We start from the raw sequence: 24275 nt of genomic DNA on the forward strand, positions 1-24275 counted from the left end.
AGCAGCAGGGCCGTGAGCGCCTGAGCCTTTCTGTAGCGTCATTTGTCCTGAGATGCTTGTTGCAAAAAGCAAGACAAAAGACTTGGAACGCACTTTGGCAGCCTGTGAGGGAGCTCAGTTTGGAAACCCTCCTTCAGTGCTACAATGGGCTCAGATTTAAATTCTGGCAGCATTTTTAAGATGGGAGCAAATTACCTTGTGCAACAAAGATTTATACTCTAGGCATTTGGCATGTGTCTGCTGTTGTCAAATGTGATCTCCCAATAGGATGTTGCTTATCGTCTGCATTTCGTAAAGTAAAAAAAAATAAAAATAAAACACTTAGGGAAAATATCTAATTCTTTTGTTATGTTTGAAATTTTTGTAGGCTATTTGGAAAGGAGGGGAGAGGAAAGTGACAGATGCAAGATTCAATATTGAACTATTCTGAGTCGACAGATTAAGGAAGCCTTTTAGCCACTTAGCTGATAAAAGTCTGTGATCCCATTCCTTAATTGTAACAGCCAGGTCTGTTTGCATGAGCATACACATCAAGGCAGTTGTACCACCCAGCATCGAAAATTCTGGCCATGTCCCCTCCCCTGAAGTAACCTAGATGAGCATGTGTGTGAGCTGCCGAGTCTCATCAAGCTCTCTTCTTGCCCAAGCCTCTGAGCTGGGAAGCCAGGCTTCTCGCGTATAGTGACCGCTCCCTCCACCCACCTCCCCACTGCCAGTCCCCGTGTTTGTGTTTTGCTTTATCCATCCTTTTATTGCATCCAGTCCTCCATCTCAGGCTATAGACACGTGGTTGTTGCAAGTTTGCAGATAAGGAAACCAAGGTTAAGAATGGTTAGTGACTTGTTCAAGATCATATAATTTGTTAGTTGGTGGACTGTGCTTAGAATTCAGGTATCTCTTGACACCTCCTACCATGTTCTTTCTATTCATTATGAGAATTTTGAGAAGAACCTCTTGGTATCACTGTCCACAACATAATTTGTTAATTTTTTTTTAAAGGTATAACTTCTTCATTTGAAATAATTTGACTTGCAAAAAGTTTTTTTAATGGTACATAGCGTTCCCATATCTTTCACCAGTTTCCCCATTGATAACATCTTACGTATCATTGTGCATTTTCAAACAGAAAATTGATCTTGATGAAATATTAACAAAACTATAGACCTTATTAGATTTCACCAGTCTTTATATTACTCTGTTGTTGTTGGGTGTACAGTACTATGGATAGTATGTTTACATGTATAGAACAGTTCATCTGTTCACTTTTCCTCCCCTGTATATTTTTAAAGTTTTTATTGTGAGGTACTTACAGATTCACATGGAGGTATAGGAAACATTTCCTTGGGATTCTGTCATTTATACCCGCTACCTCCCTTCTTCTCCTGAATTTGTGTATAGTAAATCTGCTTACATTTCCTTGCCCTCCTTCCTGTTTTCTATCCATCCGGTGACCAGGTTCTTACTGCCCACAAAACCATCTAAATCTTCCATTGCACTCTGACACAGGCCTAATTCATTCCCCTAAATAGTGCTCCAGACCTCAAAATCATTCAGATCCATTTCCTTCCCTTCATCACCCTAAGCACCTGTTGTACCATTGATCTTACCTCAGCTAGGTATTTAGGAGGAAAGAAATCTAATTGAGCCAATACAAGTTCATGAGGACTAGTGGTCCTTTAGTCTCTTAAGAGAGGATGAGAAATTACTAACCCCCACCCCAGTCCTTACTGTATATCATTAAGAAATTACATTTAGCCCTAGCCGGGTTGCTCAGTTGGGTGGAGCATCATCCCATACACTAAAGAGTTGTGGATTCGATCCCCAGGTAGGGCACGTACCCAGGCTGTGATCCCTGCACATACAGAAGGCAGCCGATTATGTTCCTCTCTCTTCTCTCCCCCTCCCCTCCACTCTTTCTGAAATCAATAAACATATCCTTGGGTGAGGATTTAATATATAGGATAAACATACCTTCTATTAAATATATATATTTTTAATTAGATATATAAATACATAATTAAATACATATTTTATATATATATTAAAAATATGTATATATAATAGGTATGTTTATCCTGTAAGGATGAGGTCACATCTCTCTAAGTAGCTACATCTCACCTGGAAAGTAACTTGTTCCGAGTAAAGAAGTGTGTTCCAGACTATAAACCGGAAGTGGATGTGTAAGTCCTTGGCTTGCTTAAGCAGGAAAGGGGACTCTTCTCTTGCTGAGTCTAGGTGGGTGGCATTCCTAAGTGGTTGATATTGAAGATGTATCACAGTTTGGCACCCTGGCCAGGTAGCTCAGTTGATTAGAGCATTGTCCTCATACACCAAGGTTGTGGGTTCAGTTCCTGATCAAGGCACATACAAGAACCAACCAATGAATGCGTAAATAAGTGGAACAACACATCGATGTTTCTCTCTCTCTCTCAAAATAAGTAAATACAAAATTTAAAAGAAAAAAGATGTGTCACAATTCAAATGTTAAAACCCTGGTTAGGTTTTTTTTCCCTTAGATATTTTATGTCAGATTATTTAGCTTTTTTGTCCTTTATATGTAAGTTTCTTTTTTTGCTTCAGGGTTTAGGAAAATCTTTTTTTTTTTTTTTTTTTAATCCAGCTTGTTTTAGCTGCATTCGTTGGAAAGCAAAAGATGGATTTAAGTCTAAACCTGACCCTTCCTTAAAGGCTGGGATAGCTTGGGGATTGGGAGAGTGATGTATGAGTCCAGAAAGAGAGTCTCCCTTCTGCACAGAGCAACTGAAATTCTCAGGGTCCACGTCTGGTCAGTTTATGGCTCTTCCTCTCTCCCCGTCCCTCAACTATTCCAACCTGGCAGTTGGGGCTTTTGTTGAAGAAGGTAGCATTTCCTCACCAATCGTAAATCAAAAAAAATGAACCTCCAACTGGTAGAACTTCAAGTGTTGTTACAAAAATGTGAAAAAGTACGGGACAATATTTTGGGAAAGAGGGGCTGCCCCTCTTTAGTCTGGGAGTTAGCTCCTTCAGGCTGTTCTTACTCTCTTGCTTCCTCTTCTCCTCCTCTTCTGAACTCACATATTGTCCTAGGAGAATCCCTCACAACATTGACCATGGAGAGGCTGGGGGAGCTGGTACAGAACTGCCTCTGTAGGGCGTTTGAAAGTCAAGGGAGTGCCTGTGGGCTGCAATTTTGACCAAAGTAGGGAGCTGTTTCCTGTACATACGTATAGCCTTAAAAGAGTTGTTATTGTTTGTATTTATCAGAACTGTCTTCCTAATCAATGGTTTTAGAAATGCCTTAGAGATGGAATGTTAAAGCTATGTATAAGTAGAGTGTCTTTTGACGTTCTTCTTTTTGTCTTTTGAATTTTTAAAATTTCACTTTAAGATATTTTTTTGTTTGTTCCCAAGTTTTATTCAAGAATTCATAAAAATGTGCCAGGTGAATGAGTTTTAATCCTCATATTCCTCCTCTTCTTCAACCCAGTTAATCTGGAAATAACGCAATTTGTAGTTCTTTCTGCTGTTAGCAGCTATGCACAACCGATCACGCAGATTATTCTTCAGATATTTTTTTTGGTGAGATAGTTCAAATGCCTTTTGGAAGAGGGCACCTCAGAAGCTCCAGCGACCCGGGCACCTTCTTCCTTTGGGCATGTCTCTGCTTTTTCTCTCCTGAGCTCCAGGGGCCCTCCTTCTGCCTCTGCAACTTGTTTTCTGAGCCCACGCAGCCCAGCAGTCTCACTTCCTGTGTCTACCTCTGTGACTTCCTAAGTAAACTTTCTTTTTGATTTGAAGGAAGGAAAAAAAGTTGCAGTGATCTTGTTCTTGCTTCTTTCAGTGGTTACAACTCTTCCACCGAGATTCCTAGCTTTTTCATTCACTTTGATTCTCTCCTGAATACACTGCTCAAAATTGGCAGCATCCAGGAAATTCCGTCTTCTACAGAGTGGCTGCAGGCACGGGGAGACTGCCCAGCCTGCCTCTGTCCCTCCACCGTCCGCTTTCTTGCTGGCACCACAGTGGCAGTGGAGGCAGAAAGTGACCTTAAGTTTTGAGGATGTGAATTTGGGGTTTTCTTTTCCCAAGAAGCTCAGGGTTGACCGGTATCATCTTCATGTTTTTGCCAAAAAATAGTCTCACCTTTTATACTATGGTAACTCATCTTGAGTCTCTAAAAAAAGAATAAAGAGGCAAAATGATCTAAAATCTCACGATCCTATATTATTGAAGGCAACTTTTGTTGATCTACCCTAATTGATAAGAGTAATAGTGTCACCAGTACAAAAAGCAAATATGAAATTTTCTGGTTCTGAATGCAATTTATTTGCTTCCACTATTGTATTACTAATATTTTGCCTAATCTAATACATTTGAGTCCAAATCTGGGTTTAAATTTTGTGCTTATTGACCAATGAAGTGAAAAATCTCAGTGTTCAACATTGAAATCTTTTTAATATTTTAATCTTAATTCGATAATTGTTAGACTAGAGGAAGAGGTGGTGGTAGAGAAGTAGAGTGGTATCAGAAGTACCTGCTTTTCCTCTAAAAGAGACAGAAAATAAAAGACGAAGCTGTTGGCAGGAATTGTCATCCAGTTACTAAGTAAATCCCTCCTTGAGGTAATTCTTCCTTTCCCTCCACGACACGTGTGCTTTCCCCGTGTAATGCAGGAAGAGCTAGCGCCTTGGACTTGCCTAGCTTATGCTTTCATTTCATTGGATTGCACATCCTCCTGTGTTGGGACTGAAATCACCATCCTTGCCAGCTAAGACCCCAGGGCGGGCAGGTGGAATGGCCACCAGCAAGCTGAGGGCATAGCCTTTTCCTTTTCCTTCGGGAGTTGTCCCTGTAACTGTCAGCAGAGCCAAGCTCTAGGGCAGCTGTTGGCCTGCAATCGGAGACTCCGGTGCGTTCGGTGGGGAATATCTCCTAACCTCACAGACCCACACAGAACGTAGGCGGAAACACAGCATAGCTTGCCGTTGATTAAGTTGCAGTTCTAAAACCCACAGTGTCTGCCCACAGGGTCTCTTTGTTTGACTGTCTGTTTGACTACGCGGTGATAGAAACTTCTCTCCCATTGTATCAGAAAGAGGTTTTCTTAAACTGAGTATTCGGCTACCTTCCGAGTTAATGCCAGCCTCCATCCGTGCTCATCCTTCTTCTCCTTTTCCTCCCGACAGCTGTCGCTGAAGTGCAGAGCTCCTGAAGTCTCTCAGTACATCTATCAGGTCTACGACAGCATTTTGAAAAACTAATAGGCTGGTCCGGTGCCCTCCGGCCACCCTGTGATCGGTGCAAGCCAAGAACTCTTACCTGGAGGAAATGGTATTGTCGCGTAGAATCTGAACCCAAACACACCGAGGCCACCCACCAAGGTAGTGACTAGTGTAACCTGTGCTAAATTAGGGCACAGCCTGTTGGATAGTTTTAGCTTCCCGTGAACGTTTGTTAACCACTGCTTCACCCACTCCCCGCCTCTGGCCACCTGCTGCCGCTGTCTGTCCCTGTTCGTGGGCTTCTCCGCACCGTGCCGTGGCTGGCAGTTCTGAGTGTAGTTTGATATTTTGTAATTGAGAGCTCGTTTCAAAAGCAGAAAAAGACAAAAAATATTAAAGTAAGGATAAGTGTCACTGAAACATAAACTGCACTTTATTGTTTTATATTTTTGTACATATGAGAAATGGAGGGAACAGTATAGTCATTGCTAGAGTTCAAACGGCGGACCGTCACTGACCGCCACAGTCCTGGAGGAAGAGAGGCAGTCACTTGCCCACCCTGTCAGGTGTTTTTGTTTTCATCTGTGGCAACCTTGTTCCTGGTCCTTTGGATTTTTCACTTTTTCTCCCTCTCCCCAAACCTCTTTTTTGGTGGTCCCCCCGCCCTGCATCCTCGTCTCAGCTGCTTCCCGGCGGGGATGGGTCCTCCTTGAACGCTGCTCTGGGCGCCGGAGCAGGACCTGTCAGCGCCAGGGCCGAGCGCGATGGGAACTCGCTGCGTCCCCTCCCGACCCGACCCGACCCAACCCCTTAGCGGCGCTGTGAAGGGTCTGGGGTGCAGATGGGGAGCCAGCACCGAAACCTTTCCCCCGCCCTGTTTCGTTTTATTCTCAGGTCCAGTTCAGATCTAAATATCAGACTCCTAGAGTTGAAACAGACTTTAAGTAATCACTTATCCAACCCTGTTTTTCTAAAAAGGAAACCAGGAAAAGGCAAAAAGGGTCTTAGGCCTGAGGCCCACTGGCTGGTTGGTGGCCGGGCGGGGGCTGGGTCTCCTAAACCCCCACCACTGTTTTCACAACAGTAGCATCTCACTCCTTTTTTTTCCACCCAATGCCTTTCTCTTGCCTCTTCTGCGCCTGCTTCTTTGTGGCTCTCCTCCTCTTCCACACGGATGTTGGCCCTTCACCCGCTGGCATCGGGTGGCACCAGAGTGTCTTTCACTCCCCTGAAGGCACACCCAGGTGCCCGAGCGGAGGAGGGGCTGACGGCAGCCCCTGAGGCCTGGGCGGCGAGGGGCGGCGGGCCCCTGGCACTCGACCCTCTGGTCTGCCCGTCACTCCTGCTTTTCAGGCCCCAGAGCAGCTCAGGTCATCTTAGAGGGCCAAGAAGTGCTTGTCATTTCTCAAAGGATAGGGAGATGTCAAATCCCTCGCTTGTTAACACACTGTGTGGGATTTGTCAACAAATGCTTCATGCCCGAGGCCCCAGCCCGTCTAGGGGTGTTCACTGGTTCATCTGTGGGCACTGGCCGCATTGCCAGGCACCCCGTCTTCAGGGGCCACGACCAGGACCGCCTCTCAGCTGCCCCCACCCCCGCCAGAGATGCCTCGGGGTCCAAGGCCTCGCCTGTGCGGGAATCCCGGCAGAGCCGACCTCGAAAACGAGCAGAGGCTGCCCCGCCCTGCCAGGTCCAAGGGGCCCCCTGAGCTACATCAGCCCAGAGCTTGGGGGACCAGGGTTCTCCAGGCGGCTTCTGGAGCCTCGCCAGTCTCCGGAGCTACTGGGGTGAGGGAAAGGGGCTATGTCTTGAACTCGCCAGGAGAATAGGAGGTAGCCCAGGGCTGGGGGTGGGGCGGGGGACATGGCAGAAAAGCAGGCGGGGATAGTTCCCTGGTCGGGAATCACTCCGAGAGTCAGCTGGGCCACAAATGCAGCGTTCGCACCTTAAAGCAAACTCCTGCTGCAAAAGGAGTGGGTATGTGGGGTAAGCAGACAGAAAACAATTCTGTGTTGGGATACGCCCCCAGCCCCCGGAACGGGGCTTCCCTCAGCCTCCCCAGCAGGGATGGGTAACAACCGCTGCTCTCAGCCGACCTGCCTGCCACTCGCTCCCTGGGGAGGCCGCCCCGCACAGAGGGAGGGAGGCCCTCCCCGAGGGCGGCACAGCGGCCCCCACCGCAGGCGCTGTCCCTTCAGTTGGCGAGGTGGAGAGTTCCCGCGTTCCCCTCTCCTCTGCCCCCGTATGTCTTCGTCACCTCGGCGGGTGTCACACACAGGGCCACGGAAGCACGCGCACACCCATAACTCTTGCTGGTCAGAGATTCCGTGTCCTGGCCTGAGCCTGTCCCCTGAGTCTGTGCTGTGACACTTGGGCCTCGGAGAGGAGGGGGCGGGGACGGCACGTGTTACCGGAGAAAGCTGACGCTCTTCTGTTGTTGGGACCTGTTCTGGGAGAGGGTCAGGGTTGGGGGAAGCTTGACCTGTGTCTTCCTCAATAAACTCTTCATTCACACAAAATTAAGGTGGCGGTGTGTGTGCTTTGTTCTCAGGACTGACACTCTGGGGCGAAGCGCCGCTGGCGGGGGAGGGGTGGGCATCAGCAGCCACGCTGCTGGGACGGCTCCTGTGGCCAGAGGCCCCTCGAACCAAGCAAACCCACACCACCGTCGCCCCACCGCCCTCGCCTCCGGCAGGGGTGCTCGGGAGGAGCCACCCTGTCTCCCCGGCAGGTGCTCCCAGGGTGCTGGGGACGGGCCACAGGGGCACAGCAGATGCATCGGTTTCCTGTTACTCGGGGTGTTTCTCTGATCCTCAATCTATAAAAGGCGCTCAGACCTGGACTCAGGGCCGCATGCTCCCAAGTGAACAGAAGTAATGCTGCTTGAAAGCAAGCTTCCTGGGGAGTTCAGGTCACCTGCATTTGTGTCGCCTGGGGCATGTGACCCAGGTGTTGTTGAGGTAGAGGCCCCACCCGCAGGTTCTGCGGAGGGGCAGCCTCTGAGACCCCCACAGCCTGGAGGGGAGGAGAGGCGGAGGAACCCAACACCAAGGCAGCCCAGGCGAGTCTTGGAGCCCCTCCGCCAGTCGCGAGAGTGCAGGCGAGCACCGCGCTCGCTCGGCACCCAGGCACCTGGAACAGGAGCTGCGGCTTCTGGCACTGGGACCCCAGCACCATGAAGGAGCTGCCTGTGGCAGCGAGGAGCTTCCCAGGCGGTAGTTGCGGGGCAGCGGTTGGCCCCGCCCCTGATCGGAATACTTGGGAAGGAGTGGGGTCAGCAGGGTCTTCTGAGAGGGTTAACCCTCTGAAGGGGGATGGGCCTCGCTGAGATCGAACCAGGGTCACCCCCTAAAGCATGTCAGTGGGAGCCTGGAGAGTCGTCGGGGCCGAGGCCCTCAGCTCCTGGGTGCTCAGGAAGGTATCCCCTCAGCGCCTTCGTAAAAGGCTATCGGCTCTATTTAGCTGGGGTGGGGCCTGGGGGAATCTGCATTTTACCAAACTCCCTGTTTCTAATGCGCCACAGCCAAATGGCATTTGTCTGCTGCCTCTTGCACAGCAATGCTCATGTTTTGTGGCTCGAAAGCAGTGAAAGCACTTTTATGCTCATTATACCTGACCATCCTGTGAACTGAGCATTATATTTTTTTAATCCCCACCCAAGGATATGTTTAATGATTTTAGAGAGAGACGAAGGGAGAGAAATATTGATGTGAGGGGAAAAACATCGATCGGTTGCCTCCCTTACAGGCTCCAACCAGGGATCGAACCCAGAACCTTTTTGGTGTAGGGGGACAACGCTCCAACCCACCAAGCCACGCGGCCAGGGCGTGAGAAGTACCTTCATTTTCCACGGAAGATGCAGCAGAGCCACGTCTTTGGGTCCTTACCACTACGCTGCAGCTTCGCCCGTAGTTCCACCGAAGGTTCCCTCGTGGGCCCTCCCGTCTCTGCGTTCAGCCACCAAGGCCAGTGGCCAGCCCTGCTGAGTCCCCGACACAGCAGTATGTTCACTGAGGAAGAGCAGGGCACACTGGCTCCAGACTTCCGCCTGAGACATGCCGAGACATGGTCCTCCTCTGCCCCCAAAGTGGCGAGGATGCGATGCTGACAGCTCGGGCTCTGTTTCTGAGGCCAGAACACAGCTGAGGACTCTGAGGTTCGAGCCTTCCTACTCCCACCTCCTGCACTGATGCTTTTTCTGATTTTGCTGGGACCCAGATTTCTCTTCCCTGCCACCCCCAGCTCCAGGAGGCAAGAGCCTGTTTATTTTAATCCCTGGTGTGGCCCTTGGGGAAGATCACACCTCCCCCGTTGTTACCCATTTCCATCTCCTGAGCACTAATCCTAGAATCCCAACCAGCCCCCATACATGTTATAAGAAACAAGGATGTTTCTTGAAAAGTTTCCAAACTTGCCATCTCAGTTTCACAGTTAGCTTTTGCCCCGCCATCCCTGGTACTGCCAACAAGGGCAGAGCTGATTCAGGGGCTCGGGAGACACAGAGGGACTTAATTTCCAGAAGCATCCTTTCGAGACAGGATTGCCCCAGTATCTGGGACCGAGAGGACTCCATGCTCCCCCTGCCCCTCGGCCCCACATAGGTGATGAACGAGGATGTTCAAATCTAGCCTCTGGCTTTCCCTCCCTCATTTCATTCAGTCTCCACTTACGGTCAGAGGCTCCAGGATGTGGCTGAACAGCCTCTGGAAGCCAGTGGGGTCCTTGGCTCTCATGGAACTGGGGCGGGCCAGGCGGGGGCGGGTCTTTGTCTTTCCTGTCCCTCTGCATCTGGGTCTCAGATGCTTCAGGTGGGCCCACACATCTCCCAGGAGCCTGAGCTTGCAGCTCAGCTGGCTGGTGTCCTCAGCTGAACCAGAGCCGCTTGAGGTTTGATTAAGGTCAGACAGACCCGAGGACAGTGCCTCTCAAACGCTCACCAAGGTGACGGAGGAGAATGAGCAGGCCCCTGGTGCACATGTAATGCCCAAAGTGACTCGGCAAACCAAAATGTCTTAACTGAATCTTAATTCAGATAAATGTTGCAATTTATGTTAATGCTATAGTTTTTTTTAATATGTTAAGTAATGTGTTTTTTAAAAAGATTTTGTTTATATTTAGAGGGGAAGGAAGGGAGAAAGAGGGAGAGAAACATCAATGTGTGGCTGCCTCTCACACACCTCCTACTGGGGACCTGGCCCACAACCCAGGCATGTGCCCTGACTGGGAATCAAACCTGCAACCCTTTGGTTCACAGGCCGGCACTCCATCCACTGAGCCACACCAGCCAGGGCTAATGTGTAAATGACATGTTCAATGACCTACCACTGGAGGCCAGTGTGCGGCTCCATAATTAACCCGAGGCTCTGTGCTCCCCTCGTGTAACTCAGTCCAGGAGCTTTGGAGACACCTGGCCTCAAGGCATGAGTGTGAGCATTGCCCGATTTCTTACTTGCAGTCCACTTGGCCTGAAACAGAACCCGAACGGAGGGGCACGGCCCCAGAGGGAGTAGGCGTAAAGTTCAGGAGCCTCGGCAGAGAGGACTAAAGGTTTTCAGGTACACCGGAGGGGTCGATAGTGCCCTGGACGATTGAATCAAGTTAGGAAGCTTTCGGCAGCCGTTGTGGTCCCACAGGGCCAGTAAATCCGCTCCCCCTGACACACGCACGCGACAGTGGCTCTCCAGGAGGAAGCCGCAGCCTCCTCTGCCCTGTATTTGCTTTTAGCTGCTGCCCTGAACTTGCTCCTCGTACCCTCACCTGAACCCCTTGGGAGCCCACCCAGAACAAATGGAAACTCCCAAGGTGGTGGTCAAGCTCCTCTATGAACGGCCACGTACGTGGCTCTAAAAAAGAAAGGCCATACATGGAAACTTCCGACAGGCCAGGTCCTGCGTTCAGGACTGTACACGCCACAAATTTTTGCCACGGGGATCGCACCTCCCATCTCACAAGGCCGGCGGCTGGAGGTCGGAGAGTCCAGCTAGTTGCCTTCGGTCCATCGCAAGTGGGGAGGCCAGGATTTCAATCCGGAACTGCCTTGATTCTGAACCCTGGCTCACGACCACTGTGCCTTCTGTCTGGACAGGAGACAAGGGGGAGCGATGGGGGAGGCGCCCAAAATGCAGAGCCCACAGGGAGGAGGAAAATCGGTTCCGTGAGCAACGCGTGGCCCGCAAGGAATAGAAGGTCTAGAGGGTCCTCGTGGGGGATGCTGGATCCCAGGGGTAAAGCAGATCTTTCTGAGCTCCCCGCCCCTCCCAGCCCGTGTAACACATACAGCTGTGACCACCAGGAAATCTTCCCGAGGCCTCCGCATCCAGCACGGGCCGGATCCAAACTCCTCACATCAGTCAAGGCCTTTGTGACCGCACCTCAACCAGCCTCGTGGCCTCCTGTCACTCAGTCACCGCGATCCTGCCCCCTGGGCGCAGGGCTGGTCCCTGGGCCCACCTACAAGCCCTCTTCCACAGCGCCCCCACCCTGCTGCCCGAAGTCCACGTCTTTCAAGGCTCCTTCCCTGAAAGGGGCCTCCACTGGCTCCTCTAATTGCGGGTGCACGCCCTGTGCCCTCCCCCAGAACCCGGACCTGGCACCCAGCCCCTGTCCGCTGAGGGCTGCTTCTGGTCACCCTGTTGCGCTGTGAGCGTCGTCCCACGCTCGCCAGCGGCTGCCCAGCTAGGGACTCCCAGCCTTTGTGTCGCACATCATGCACTTCAATAAGACAAGTTCCCCAGCCTCTCAGCCGCAGCTCTCTCCTCTATAAGAAGCAGCGAGGAGACTCCACCTCGTAGAACCGCGAGGATGAAATTTGAGGATCCAGGCAAAGCTCGGAGCACGTTGCCTGGCACACAGGAGATGCTTGTAAAATATTAGCTATTGATATGGAATGACGTTGATAACGATTGTTTTAGAATAAATACGTGGGAGATTCTGCCCCGAGCCCCTGGTACCCCCACGCTGGAGAGGAGAGGGCAGTGGTAGTTTTTAGGGCTGCGGAGGTCACCAGCTCTGCTCTGAGCTGGCCTGGTCCGGAGGGAAGCCAGAGGCACTAGGGCCTCTTTCCGCCCCTGCCTGCCACCCCTCCAGGCTGGAGCCACAAATATAGCAGGAAAGGTCGGCAGGGGGTGAAGGTCGCGTCTGGGGGCTAAAGAAGAAGAAATCGTCCGGGGTCGCCCAAGTGAATGCGTCAGGCTCAGGGACCCAGCGGAACGCCAGCGCCCCCCCACCCGCCCCACCCCGCCCGCCCCGCCCCGTCCGCGCTCCCCCCGCCGCGCGCCTGCCTTCGCTCGCGGGCGGCGCGCTCCGCAGGGAGAGCGGGCTGGAGGTGCCTACTCCCCGGGCGCCCGCGCCGTCCCCGCGCCCGCCTCGGAGCGCGCCCCACTGCGCAGCCGGGGCGCCCCCTCCTCTCTCCCCCCGGGCCGGGGAGCCAGGGCGCAGCGCCGGAGCCCGGGGGGAGCGCGGCCCCGCCGGCCGGCCGGCCAGGGCTGGGGGCAGCTAGGACAGCCCCGGGTAAGCGGCGGGAGGAGGGGGACGCGGGCGGGGCCGGGCCGGGCCGGGCCGGGGGCGGCGCGGTGTCGGGGTAGGTGAGGGGGGACGACCGGGGCGACTGGTGCTGGGGCGAGGACGGAGGAGGGGGCCGGCGGGCGGGCGGGGAAGCGGAGCGGGGCGGCCACGTGAGAGCTGGAGCTGGGGGTTGGGGGTGCTTGCAAGGTGCTGGAGGCGGAGAGCAGGCTGGGCTCTGGTATCCCCCCCTCCCCAACTCCTACCAATCAGGTCATGGGGAGACGAGCATCCTTCGAAGCCCCCACCCACCCATTCCTACACGAACGTGGTGGGGACAAATAGCAGACAGACGTGTGACTCGGCCCACTGGGACCGAAAAGGCCCGGTCCTCAGTCTGGGGCAGAGACTCAGGTGGCCAGGCGGAGGGCAAGGGACAGACAGGCTTTGGCCCCTGTGTGTGTCCCCAGTCTCTTGCCCGGCGCTGTCTGCAGACTCACTGCAGAGTGCAGGCCTTGGGAAGGGAGCGCTCAGGGGCTGGGCCCTGCCTCCCTGGACAGCCCCCTTTCACCCCCACCTGCTGGGGACGTTGGCTCTGGCTCGGTAGACACTTAGACCCAGGACCCCTGCCTGGGAAGAGGGAGGGGGCGCCAGTCACCTCTGAGTCAGGGGTAGGACCACACTGGGGCCTGGTGAGTTCAGGAGGCTGCCCCAGCACGGGGCCTCTCGCACCCTTCCCTGGCCTTAGCACCGTGCCCGCTTTTATTTCCCTGTTATTCCCCTGAAAGGACTGATTTCTGGGCAGGAAGTGTGGTGTCCTGGAGAATAGGCAGGTAGGGTACATCCTGGATACCTCTAAGCTGCCACACCCAGAGAGCAGCAGAGGCTCTTTGGATTCCTTGCCCTCTCTCCCTCCCCTGGGACATCCCCCTCCCCACCTGCCTGTGTGAGTTATGTAATTAACCCAGCTCTCTGTCACACCAACCCGTGTGTCAGTGCCTGGGGATGCCTGAGGGGCCGAGGGCCTGCAGGGGGTGATGGGGAGGGGGGACTAGTACTTACCCCATTCGGGAGCCCATAAGCACCTGTTGAGGAGAGGACGCTACACGGGGCAGGAAGGAGGTCGAGGCCCTACTCTTACCTCACAGCTCAGCTGGCTCTGTGGCCTGCACTTCCTTAGGTCTCTGTTTTTTGGTTCTTGTTTTTACCTTCAATAAAAGGGGGGGAAAGAATTACACACATGCACGCACACACCACACAAAACAATTATGGCAGCAACAGTGGACAGTGAGTGATCTCGGGGCCGCCAGGAGGTCCCAGCCACCTGAGATGAAGGAAGGGCCGCTGTTCAGAACAGTAGCTGCTCTTCATTGGACACCTGCTCTGAGCCAGGCACCGGGCTTTGCCTGTACAACCTCATTCCACCTGCCTCGGTTGCCCCAGGTCACACTTGAGGTGAGTGGCAGAGCTGGCACTCCAACCCCGGGGGGTCTCACTCCAAGTCCCGCCCTTTGTTCACTCTTCTGTCACTACACGTATCTCGGGGGTCGGGTCCTCCCAACCAGGACGAGCTGAGGCGCGTGCAGCTGTGAGCTGGGCGCACGTGGCAAGGCCACGGGGAGCATACACAAGCCAGAAAAGCTCGGCCCAGTCGAAACCCCGCAAGCCCGTCTGCCCCGCACCCATTCGACAGGCACTGGGGTCGTCCTTCCTGGGAATATGGGAATAGTCCCCCCACAGGAAGTCTCAGGCATGTAGCAGATTCCTTGGTCACCATCCCCCCAAAAAGGAGCAGGCACCCAGCTAAGAGATTTTTGTGGCTTATCTCAGAAATACGGGCTCTCGATCTCCCGTTAGACACTCATGCAGAACACGCCTCAGGTTGGGCGGCTGATCCGCCCGCTGACCCACAGCTGGGACATCGCAGCAGCTGGGGTTTGTAGCCCGGCTCTAACATCACTGGAAGGGAGCAGGCAGAGCTGATGAATCGGTGGCAGGGTCCAGCCGTGGGCAGCCCTTCCCTGGCTGCTGGCGCACCTGCTGGGTGCCAGGCCCTCCAGGCCCAGGGGGTTGCCAGGAAATCAGACACAGCCTTGGCCTGTGGGCCAAGCTGCAGGCACTACACTGGAAGTCGGAAGTGCTGTGGCATTGTGGAGAGGAAGAGCTGGCATTCCCGGCTGTGTGACTTAGGGTACGCTCCTCACCTCCCTCCGAGCCTTCTCTCTGGAGTGGGAATGCCCATCCCCGAGGCGTCTTGTATTCACAGAGGATAACCTGTGGGCACGTACGCTAACAGAGCGGGTGCTCAACAAGTGCTGTCCTCCAGAGCCAAGCGGTCACCTCGCCCAGGGGTGGGGAGGCATTTGGGGTCGTCATGGTGACTGGAGACGGCTGCCGCTGGCAGCTGGGGATGTGAAACGCCCTGCAGTGTGCCCCATCGGTCCTGCCCTGTGAGGAATTCGCCCTCTGAGAAATGCCGGGAGAGCCTCCGCTGAGAGACAGGGCCGGCTCGGCGGGACGCTGAGCTCGGGTGCGCTTTCCGTGGCGGCAGCTCCGCAGCCTGCCCCGTGGGCCTGCGGTCAGTCAGAACGCCCATCATGAAAGATTGAGTCCCTCTGGCGGAGGGCAGGGGGGAAAATGGAGAAGGAAGGAGGGAGAGGATTTGGGTGGATGAGACACGGGTTCTGGGCAAGGGAAGGCTCTCCGGGAGGCAGTAGCAGCTTCAGCCAAGACCCCGAAGTGGAAAAGCGCAGCGATGTCCGGGAAAAAGCCGGCCCACCAAGCCCACCTCTTGTCCCCACAGTCCAGGTGGAGGCTGCAGAGGGCCCAGGGCAGGCAGGGGCGGCAATGATTGGTCCTGACGGTGGCTGAGCCCCCAGCCCCTGGAATATGCAGCCCAGGGGAGCCCCACGCATCGGCGAGGACTTGGTGGCGGCGCGGGGCGGGAGGCATGGTCTCCACCTACCGGGTGGCCGTGCTGGGGGCTCGAGGCGTGGGCAAGAGTGCCATCGTGCGCCAGTTCCTGTACAACGAGTTCAGCGAGGTCTGCGTGCCCACCACCGCCCGCCGCCTCTACCTGCCTGCCGTCGTCATGAACGGCCACGTGCACGACCTCCAGATCCTGGACTTCCCGCCCATCAGCGCCTTCCCTGTCAACACGCTGCAGGTAGGAGGGCCCACAGGCGGGGAGGCTGTCGGGGAGCGGAGGGGCGGGCAAAGGCTGGACTCCAGCCCCCCCTCCCAGGCCCTGGCCCAGAGGGCCCCGCGCTGCACCACGGGGCACCCTGCTCAGATCCAGCCCAGGAACCTGTTCGTGCGCTGGTTCATTCCACTGGTATTTGATGAGCATTTTCACATGTGCCGGGCCCTGTACTGAGCGCTGGGGGAGAGGGGTCTGTAGAAGGGGCAGAAGAAAAGGCCAGGGCCTGGGAACGGTGTGTTTTCAGAGACGCGGGCCTTTTCTCCAAAGTGACGCTCTGGCCTGCTCTCGGGACTGGCCTACTGTGCCCCCTTCCTGCAGGGGTGGATCAGGTGCTCCAGGGCGCTGGCTACAGTGCTCCTTCCCCAGGCATGTAGGGACCAGGTCCTCTTTGCCTCCCTCTACCTCTGGCCAAGGGGAGGAGGGGGGTGGGTGCATAGGCAGGTTGAGCCGTGAGACAGGTTTGCCCACTGAAGGCAGCCCCTGACCAGAGGGTGCAGAGGTTCTGCTCAGGAGGGTGGGCGCAGTGGTGGAGATAGGGAGGCGGGGGCCGCGGCCTGGCCAGTTGTAACTGTGCAAATACAGCGACCTCTCAGGTAGCAGCTAGGGAGGGACGGAGGCTCAGCGCTGTCTCAGCAGCCCTGGCGGGAGGGCCTTGGCCCGACCTCGGGGACACGTGTTTCTGCCATCCCAGGTGCAGGGGATCAGCACCAAAGACAAACGCCTGACCCGTGCGTCTACCACCCCTTGGGAGCAGCGAGGCCAGGGCAGTGGGCTGGGGTCAGGGCCTAGTTGGCCAGAGGAGACGTGAACGGCAGCCGGACGCTCCGATCTCACTGCCGTCCTGCACGCTGAGCTTTGGGTATTTTTCACTCTTTGTTACGTCCTTAATTTTAGTTTAATTTCAAGTTTGGCAGAGGTAAGACACTATTTAAAAGAGCAAACTTGGTAAAAAGGGACACCCGGAGAAACCTCAGTCCCCACCCTCTCTCTTAGCCATTCTCCTTGTCATTTTTTAACTCATTCTTCCCGTGTTTCTTTACACAAATAAGAAAATGAGGTCTTATTCCACTGCTTTTCTTACATTAAAACAAGAGCTGTTCTGCACCTTGTTTTCTGACTTCCCGTTACCACCTGGCGGTCTTCCTGCGTCGGTACCTGGAGGCTGTCTTCGCCTTTTTCTCGGGACTATGTTGGATTCCATCGCAGAGATGCACTGGGGAGTCCCCTCTGGTTCACAAGCGGGCTGTTTGCAGTCTTTTGCTGTTTCACCTAATGCTACAATGAGTAGCCTAGTACACAGGGAAGAATATTGTGGGATGGATTTCTGGAAAGGCATTGCTTAGATCAAATGGTTAATGCATCTGGAGTTTGGAAGGGATCAGAGTCCCCTCCCGTCGAGAAAGTTCCAGTGCATGTGAGTGCTGTTTCCCCAGAAGATTGTCATCAGTGTATTGTCAACTTTAGGATTTTGACAATCCGCTAGATGAGATTTGAGCATCTCAGTGCAGTTTTTATTCGCATCTCTGATGATGAGTGAGGTTGATCATCTTTTCACATGTTTAAGGGCCCTTGGATTTCTTTTTCTGACAACTATTAATGCCTTTGCCCATCTTTCTATTGGATTGTTGGCTTTCTTCTTTCTGATCGACTGAGTTTTGGACTCTTCCGGATGTCCAAGACCTCATTCCTGGACCACAGGGAAGGGACACTGAGCAGAGAGGTACTGAGAAAGGACCCAGGAAGCCTCAAAGATCAAAATAAAACCCAAGAATCCTGATGGCCACCCTCTGAAAATAGAATAAAGATGCACTCTCCCCCAGCTCCAGTTGAAACGCAGCCCCGGGGAGTGCTGAGTCCTGGCTCTGAGCCCCAGTTGTTCCTTCCACGGCCCCCTCACCTCCCACCGAGAAGGGAGCTGAAGTTAGAGGGCGCGCAGGGCCCCACGGAAGTGAGCAGGAAGCGCTTGGTGGAGACCCGGGCATTGAACCCGCCTCCTCTCCTGCCCTGTCTTCACACAGCCCTGAGGTGGTCTCTTGTTGAGTTGGCCAAAAAGTCCGTTACGTCCTTTACCATACGATGACTCTAGCAGTGTGCAGTTGTCTTTAATTTCATTTGAAATGGTTTCGTTAGATTGTGACAGCTGTCATATCAGCGTGTATTACGGAAAAAAAAACTTATCAGAATTGGTGGATTTTTGTGGAGCTCTTTCAGCATTGAAGATGGAAGAAAATATGCAACATTTTTGGTGCATTTTGCTTTATTATTTCAAGAAAGGTTAAAATGTGACTGAAGTGCAAAAAAAAGACATGTGCCGTGTATGGAGAAGGTGCTGTGACTGATCGAATGTGTCAAAGGTGGTTTGGGAAGTTTCTTGGTGCTATTGGCATTTTGGCCAAATAATCCTTTGCAGCGGGGCTGTCTTATACATTGGCAGATGTTTAGCAGCAGCCCTGGCCTCTGCCCACTGGAAGCCAATAGCGGGAGAGCCAACATACTCAAAATATCCAAATCAATCAAGTTATTTGTGAAAATGAAAAATGCCTTTTATTTTATGGAAAAAACATAATGGACTTTTTGGCCAACCCAATACAACCTGGACCCCTGTGCATGGCAAGCTGGAAGGAAAGTCGCGTTTTCTTGCTCCCTCTCTTCAACCAGGGGTGAAGGCACAAGCCAGCCATTCTGGATCCTCCCTCTGCTCCCTTTTAGGAGCCTCCAGAGAGCGAGTGGAAGGCAGCCTGGAGGCCTCCTGGAGGAGGCGACATGTTGGGGAAAAGGGGCTGTCACCCTGGAAGGCTGGTGGCTGTTTCCTCTCCCGGCCGAGAGCCAGAGCGGGGCGGGAGCCTCTGCCCATTTCAACACCCCTCCTGCTTCCCACTAACTTCCCCCGCTGTGTGGGGCAGGGAGGAACCGCGCGCCCGTGTGGGCCCTGCGCTCCTGGGGCTCCGCGTGTCCGGCAGAATGCTGTTTTCCCTGGCCCGAGAAGCCAGTTAATGGTTCCCCACAGCTTTCTATTCATCCTCAGCATCTTCTCCCTGCACCAAAGTTAAAACTCAGCACAAAGAGAAGATGCCACATCATCTCCCTGAGGAAATCAACTGCACCAGCTGGAAGCCTTTGAGTTGGGAAGTACCTCTCTGGAGTCAGACGTAACCCTCTGTCACCGCCACCGAAGCCTTTTCCTTTTCGCTCCCTCTGAGGTGGAGAGCCAGCTGTAGGCCTCCTTCACGCCTGGTCTTTGCCCCAACCCACAAGCCGGCCCAGGACACGTGCCTGCCCCTCCTTCTCATATGTGGCCTGGCCCCTCAGGGGAGAAGACCCCGGTTGCCCTTGTCCTCGAAGGCCTCTTCCTCCCCCAGCTTCAAAGTCCACCTTCCTTCCACACACTGGCTGCCTTCAACGGCTCTTGCAACTGCCATCTGCTGGCAAGTTAATTAGCTAATTAATTCTTGAGGAACCTTCTCTTTAGTGCACTCAGCCTTTCCAGGGGTCTATTCATCTTGAGCTGCAGCCCCGCCCTGAGAACTTGTCATAAGCGTTCAGAAGTTCCGGCTCCCTGGAGCTGGCTCCGGGCCCTGCTCCACGTCAGCCGCCTTTACGCATCCAGCCTCCGTCTTTTCTCCGCGGGCCTTCTCGTTCTCAACCTTGCGGTCAGAGTGGAGCCTACAGAAGGGGCACAGCGGGTAGCAATCTGAGGGCCGTGATTGCTGGCGGGAGTTGCATTGACCCCAGCCTGGACCAGCTGGTGTTCAGGACCATGGAGAGCTCGCCAGTTAGGCGGCTGCTAAGAGCCAACACAGTGCAAGGCACTAGGTGGGGAGGGGGAGGAGGTATGTATCGTGAGCATGGCTTGGCTCTGGCCCTCCCAGGAGCTCACAGCAGAAGTGGGGAGCTGGGGGTGGCAGCAGCTCTAACCAAGGTATACTCCCAAGAGACAAAGGGAGGAGCCCCCTGCTTGTAGGAAGGCTTCTTGGAGGAGGAGGCATTTGAGCTGAGCCTTAGAAGCTAGAGACTATTTCAACAGCTAGCTCAGGGCTGAGCTCTTAGAGACACTTAGTAAGTATACTTGAACAAAGATGCATGGATGGATGGATTGGGGGGCAAAGTGGTAGAGGCATATCTCAGCCTGATACACGCACAGGGCCGTGCAGTGGCCCTCGAGATCAGACACTGTGACCTGCCCCATCCTAGCGTGAGGTGGGGAAGCCACAGCGCTGAGCTCCATTCTCCACTGGCGCTGGCCTCCCGGGGGTACGTGGGCACAGCAGGCTTGGGGTGTAGAGGCAGGTGAGAGTGCTGTCAGTCTGTGGCCAGAGGTGGCTGGGGGCAAGGGGGGCCCCCACGCCCGCCCTGACCCTGGCGCCGACGGGGGCGTTGCAGGAGTGGGCAGATGCCTGCTGCAGGGGACTGCGGAGCGTCCACGCCTACATCCTGGTCTACGACATCTGCTGCTTTGACAGTTTCGAATACGTCAAGACCATCCGCCAGCAGATCCTAGAGACGAGGTGAGGGCCCAGCATACAGTCCGTTTCACCTCAGTGGTGTCCCCGGGCTTGCCAGTGCCCCTGAAAAGGGTACATGGGGGTGTGCAGATGAAGTAGCCTCCGGCTCCCCTGCGCGCACTCAAACACGCACACGCACTCGTGAGGTTTTGTTGTTCACTCACTTCGGGACCTTGACATGGGGTGGCTAGTCTAGTGCAGTGGTTAGATCAGGGGCCCGGGGAACAAGACTGCCAGGGCCGCTCGGCTGCATGACTTGAGGCCAGCGAGTGCGTAAGTCTCCGGTTGGTTCCTCGTCTGCAGGATGGGGACGGCAATAGCACCCACGTTTTGCATCAGTTGTGCAGATTGGAGAGTGTAACGTATCCCCAGAGCTAAACCCTGTTCCTGCAGCAGACGCGTGGCAGCTCTGTTACTGACTAGGCCCAGCCTGTCCTCATTGAAGTCCGGTGGCTGCCGCACTGGTAGGATTCTGAGAGTCCCACCTCGTTCCCCAGGGTGATCGGCACCTCCGAGACGCCCATCATCATCGTGGGTAATAAGCGGGACCTTCAGCGCGGACGCGTGATCCCGCGCTGGAACGTGTCACACCTGGTGCGCAAGACCTGGAAGTGCGGCTACGTGGAGTGCTCGGCCAAGTACAACTGGCACATCCTGCTGCTCTTCAGCGAGCTGCTCAAGAGCGTCGGCTGCGCCCGCTGCAAGCACGTGCACGCCGCCCTGCGCTTCCAGGGCGCGCTGCGCCGCAACCGCTGCGCCATCATGTGACGCGCCCTCCCCGCCAGCCCCGAGGCCGCCCGCGGGCGGTCGCCGCTGCCTCCGCGGCAGCTCCCAGATGGGACCGCGGGGCTTGAGCTGCGAGTGGCGGGAAGAGAACTCTCAAGTGCCGGGCCTGAAATGCCCCCGCAGCCGCGCGCCTCCCCGGGAGAGGCAGAGGGCAGAGAGGGCGCCCCCGCAGGACTGCTCGGCCCTCCCTCTCTCGCGTCTGTCTTCCCCGGACGGCCTCCTTTAGGGCTGTAGTCAGTGCAGTGCCCAGCCAGGCCCCCAGGGGGCGCCGGAGATGGAGGGTGGGGATGGGGAGGCGTTGCCTTAGCCGGGCCCCCGCCCACGTTCTCCGAGAGTGTATCTGTCATTTCCCCGTGTCCACCTGTCTGCCCAAGTGTCTCTTGGTCCTAAGCGGTCTCACCCACCCCTTGGCCCGCCTCCCCGCCCGCAGCTCTGTTCACAGGGCTCGCATTTCGTCCGCCCCCTGGTTGCTGGCAGCTTCTTTGTGAGGCCCGCCTTCTCACCCATCAGCGCGCCGGCACAGGACAGAGCGGTGCGGGTGGCCCGAGGACCGGCCACAGTCACAGTCGGGTCGGAGGGTTGAGGTCCCAGAGCAGTCCGGGGGAGAAAGCTGAGCTGCACCCCCTCCAGGGAGACCTCCCCACCCAGCAGCCCCCAGAGACACAAAAACCTACCTTCCAGCCTTAACTCGATGGTCCGTCCCTGCCGGGTGCCCCTCCCTTTCCTGACCCCGAAGCCAGACCACCCCCTGGGTTAAAACTTTTTTTCTTGGCAGAATGTGGAGAGGGAATCCCCAAAGGAGAGACTGAGTTCCAAGGCGCCAGGTTCCAGCCGTTTATTTCTTCCTGCGTTGGGTGGTCCCTTAGATTGGGGGATGCTGGGTTTGGGGAGCTGTGGGGGGCAGGCTGGTTCCCGCAGGCCGGGTTGCGGGGGCCAGGTTGTGCCAGTGAAGACTCTGTCTCCCCATCCCACCCCAGTCTGATGCCCCGGGCTCTGCCCGCTTGGGTCTCAGATTGCCCTCATTAACCCGGGGAGGGGTAGAGCCAGGAAAAGAATTACGGGGCCCCCTTGCCGGAGGGAGGCGCGCCCGCACCCCCACCCCCGGGCGGAGGCCCTCAGGATCTTGCCTGCCTTGTCCCAGCACCAGGGGGCCCTGCGCCCGGACTCTATCCGCCCGGTTTTCTCTGGCTGCCCGGCCGGGCTTCTACCTCTCCTCACCGGAGCTGGTTACTGTCAGTTTTGTACGAATTTGGAAATAACAAAAATAATGAAGATTAACAGGAGCGGCCTGAGGGATCCCTGGGGGACGCGGAGGGCACTAAATGGGCGTGTCCCCTGCTCCCTGGTCCAAGATCTCCCTGAGCGTGAGCCCTCAGCCTTGGTCTGGTGGCGGGAGAGCGAAGTCCCTGGTGAGAAGAGGGGCAGATAGGACAGCCCAGCCTGGACCTGGCCTGGCTACGCGGTACAGACAAGGAAATTAGGGGGCCCAGAGCGGTGACAGAGAGCAGTCGGGGGGAGGGAAGGTGGGTGGCGGGTCTGTCACCCAGGTCCAGTGTGAGAGGTCTGTGACTTCCCCAGCTGACATCCCCTCCGCCCACCTGGTGGCACAGCCCTACAGTGACGGCCACGACCTCGCGCAGTCCAGGATTCCTGGGTTCTGGCCCCTGACGTGCTACGTGGATTTGGACAAGTGACCTGCCCTCTGAGCCTCCCTCTGAAGCGGAGGAGGTGGCTCCCTTTCCCCACACCTTGGAGTGGCTGGGAGGGTAAGGAAGAGGGCCCGCCCCCGCCCCCCACCCCCCGAGTCCCGGGCGGGGTGTGGGAGGGCAGTGTCTCACCGTCACCGTCGCCCCCAGCTCTGAGGCACCCGAAGTGGGGGTGGGGGGCCCAGGCCTCTGGCTGCCCCCGTGGGAGCCATTGGAATGTGCCGCCTGGCCGGCCCACCCCGCCCCTCCGCTTCACCCCAGGTCTTTGATTTCGATTCCCTTCACCCTCATTCTGAGTCTCTGTCCTCCCTGCCTCCCTCCCCTGCCCCCCCACCCAGGGTTTCCCACCACAGGGTCTGGAAGTGTGTGTGACGCCCATCGCGCTATGATCGGAAGTCAGATTAAAATTCAGGGAGTGTTTTCCCTCGTTTCTGTACCAGGTCTTGGCTCGGCTTCTGACAGTAGAAGGGAAAGGGCTCTGCTGGGCAAGGAGGGTGACGGGCGGCCCTGAGCCCCGGCTCCCAGGTCACCCCGGAGAGCTAAGGGGAAGGCTTTGGGACTCTTCCTCTCCGCCTGGCCCTGGGCCCTCCCGCTGACCACACCCATCCACAGGGGAAGGACGCCGTCTCTCCCCCCCCCCCCCACCCCCGCGCCGCTGTCTCTGGGAAAGTTTTTATAACTGGACTCAGTCCCAGCTTCTGCCTCTGAGTCTCGGTCTCACTTGCTGCTGAGCCTCTGTGGCCCCTCCGTCCTGACTGCAAGGGCGAAGATATGTGCACACCCAGCCGTCCCCCTCGACTCTGAGCGATCACAGGTCCCGACCCGGAGCACAGCTTCCAAGCGGCCCGGGAGCCTGGATCGGGCGGCCCTTGCTCCTGTCCATGGTTCTGACGCCCCAGCCGCTTCCCGGAGACCGGCTGTGCGGGGCCAGGCTGGGCTGCTCCACCCCAGCTCCCTCCCCTCGTCACCTCCCCCTCCAGTGGGAGCATGTGTGAGGCCACCTGTCCCTGCGTCACTGCAGCCCGAGAGAGAGGGACTCGAGCTGGACACTCAACGACAGACGGACGTGTATTTAATACCTTATAAGAGCCGTGGGAACAGGGGGCATGGCCAGCAGACGGTTTGGGGAGCTGCCTTGGGGGAGGGTGATAAGGTAGAGGGTGGCCCGCTGTCCCCGTCCTAACTCCGGAGTTGGGATGGGAGTGATGGGTTGCCCATTTGTTAGTCTGGGCTGATCGAGGCTGTACTTGTCTTCCGACCTCTCCTGCCCGCGGCCCTGTGTTGAGGTGGGCGACCTTCTCCTCTGTTCCCACAGCTGGGAGTCCAAAGGATTCTCGGGCTTTCTTCCACAAGCCCAGGAGTAGGAGCCCCTCC

The 24275-nt window shown here is 55.7% G+C and overlaps 2 protein-coding genes across 4 annotated transcripts in view; both read left to right on the plus strand.

The window, feature by feature from the left end:
* Window positions 1–5630, plus strand: part of AP2B1 (adaptor related protein complex 2 subunit beta 1) — a 105048-nt gene extending 99418 nt beyond the window's left edge. For all 3 annotated transcript variants that reach the window (XM_054593119.1, XM_054593121.1, XM_054593120.1), the window contains one exon: window positions 5169–5630. In XM_054593119.1, the coding sequence (XP_054449094.1) occupies window positions 5169–5243 (75 nt within the window). In that variant the 3' untranslated portion in view covers window positions 5244–5630. The remainder of the gene's footprint in view (window positions 1–5168) is intronic.
* Window positions 5631–15639: 10009 nt separating this feature from the next.
* RASL10B (RAS like family 10 member B) lies at window positions 15640–21177 on the plus strand. Its single transcript, XM_054592988.1, has 3 exons — window positions 15640–15871; window positions 20288–20412; window positions 20907–21177. The coding sequence occupies exons 1-3, from the start codon at window positions 15656–15658 to the stop codon at window positions 21175–21177; spliced, it is 612 nt and encodes a 203-aa protein (XP_054448963.1). The 5' UTR covers window positions 15640–15655.
* Window positions 21178–24275: the final 3098 nt, after the last annotated feature.

This window comes from Pteronotus mesoamericanus, unplaced genomic scaffold, assembly GCF_021234165.1.
Source record: "Pteronotus mesoamericanus isolate MK-2021 breed Mesoamerican mustached bat unplaced genomic scaffold, CSHL_Meso_final scaffold_408, whole genome shotgun sequence".
Taxonomy (NCBI): Eukaryota; Metazoa; Chordata; class Mammalia; order Chiroptera; family Mormoopidae; genus Pteronotus; species Pteronotus mesoamericanus.

What these genes read in the sequence shown, in the direction of transcription:
- RASL10B (XM_054592988.1), top strand. Translation starts at nt 15,656, where the DNA reads ATGGTCTCCACCTACCGGGTGGCCGTGCTGGGGGCTCGAGGCGTGGGC. An exon ending in TCCCTGTCAACACGCTGCAG is followed by an intron (nt 15,872 to 20,287) that starts GTAGGAGGGCCC and finishes GGGGCGTTGCAG; the next exon opens with GAGTGGGCAGATGCCTGCTG. An exon ending in CAGCAGATCCTAGAGACGAG is followed by an intron (nt 20,413 to 20,906) that starts GTGAGGGCCCAG and finishes CTCGTTCCCCAG; the next exon opens with GGTGATCGGCACCTCCGAGA.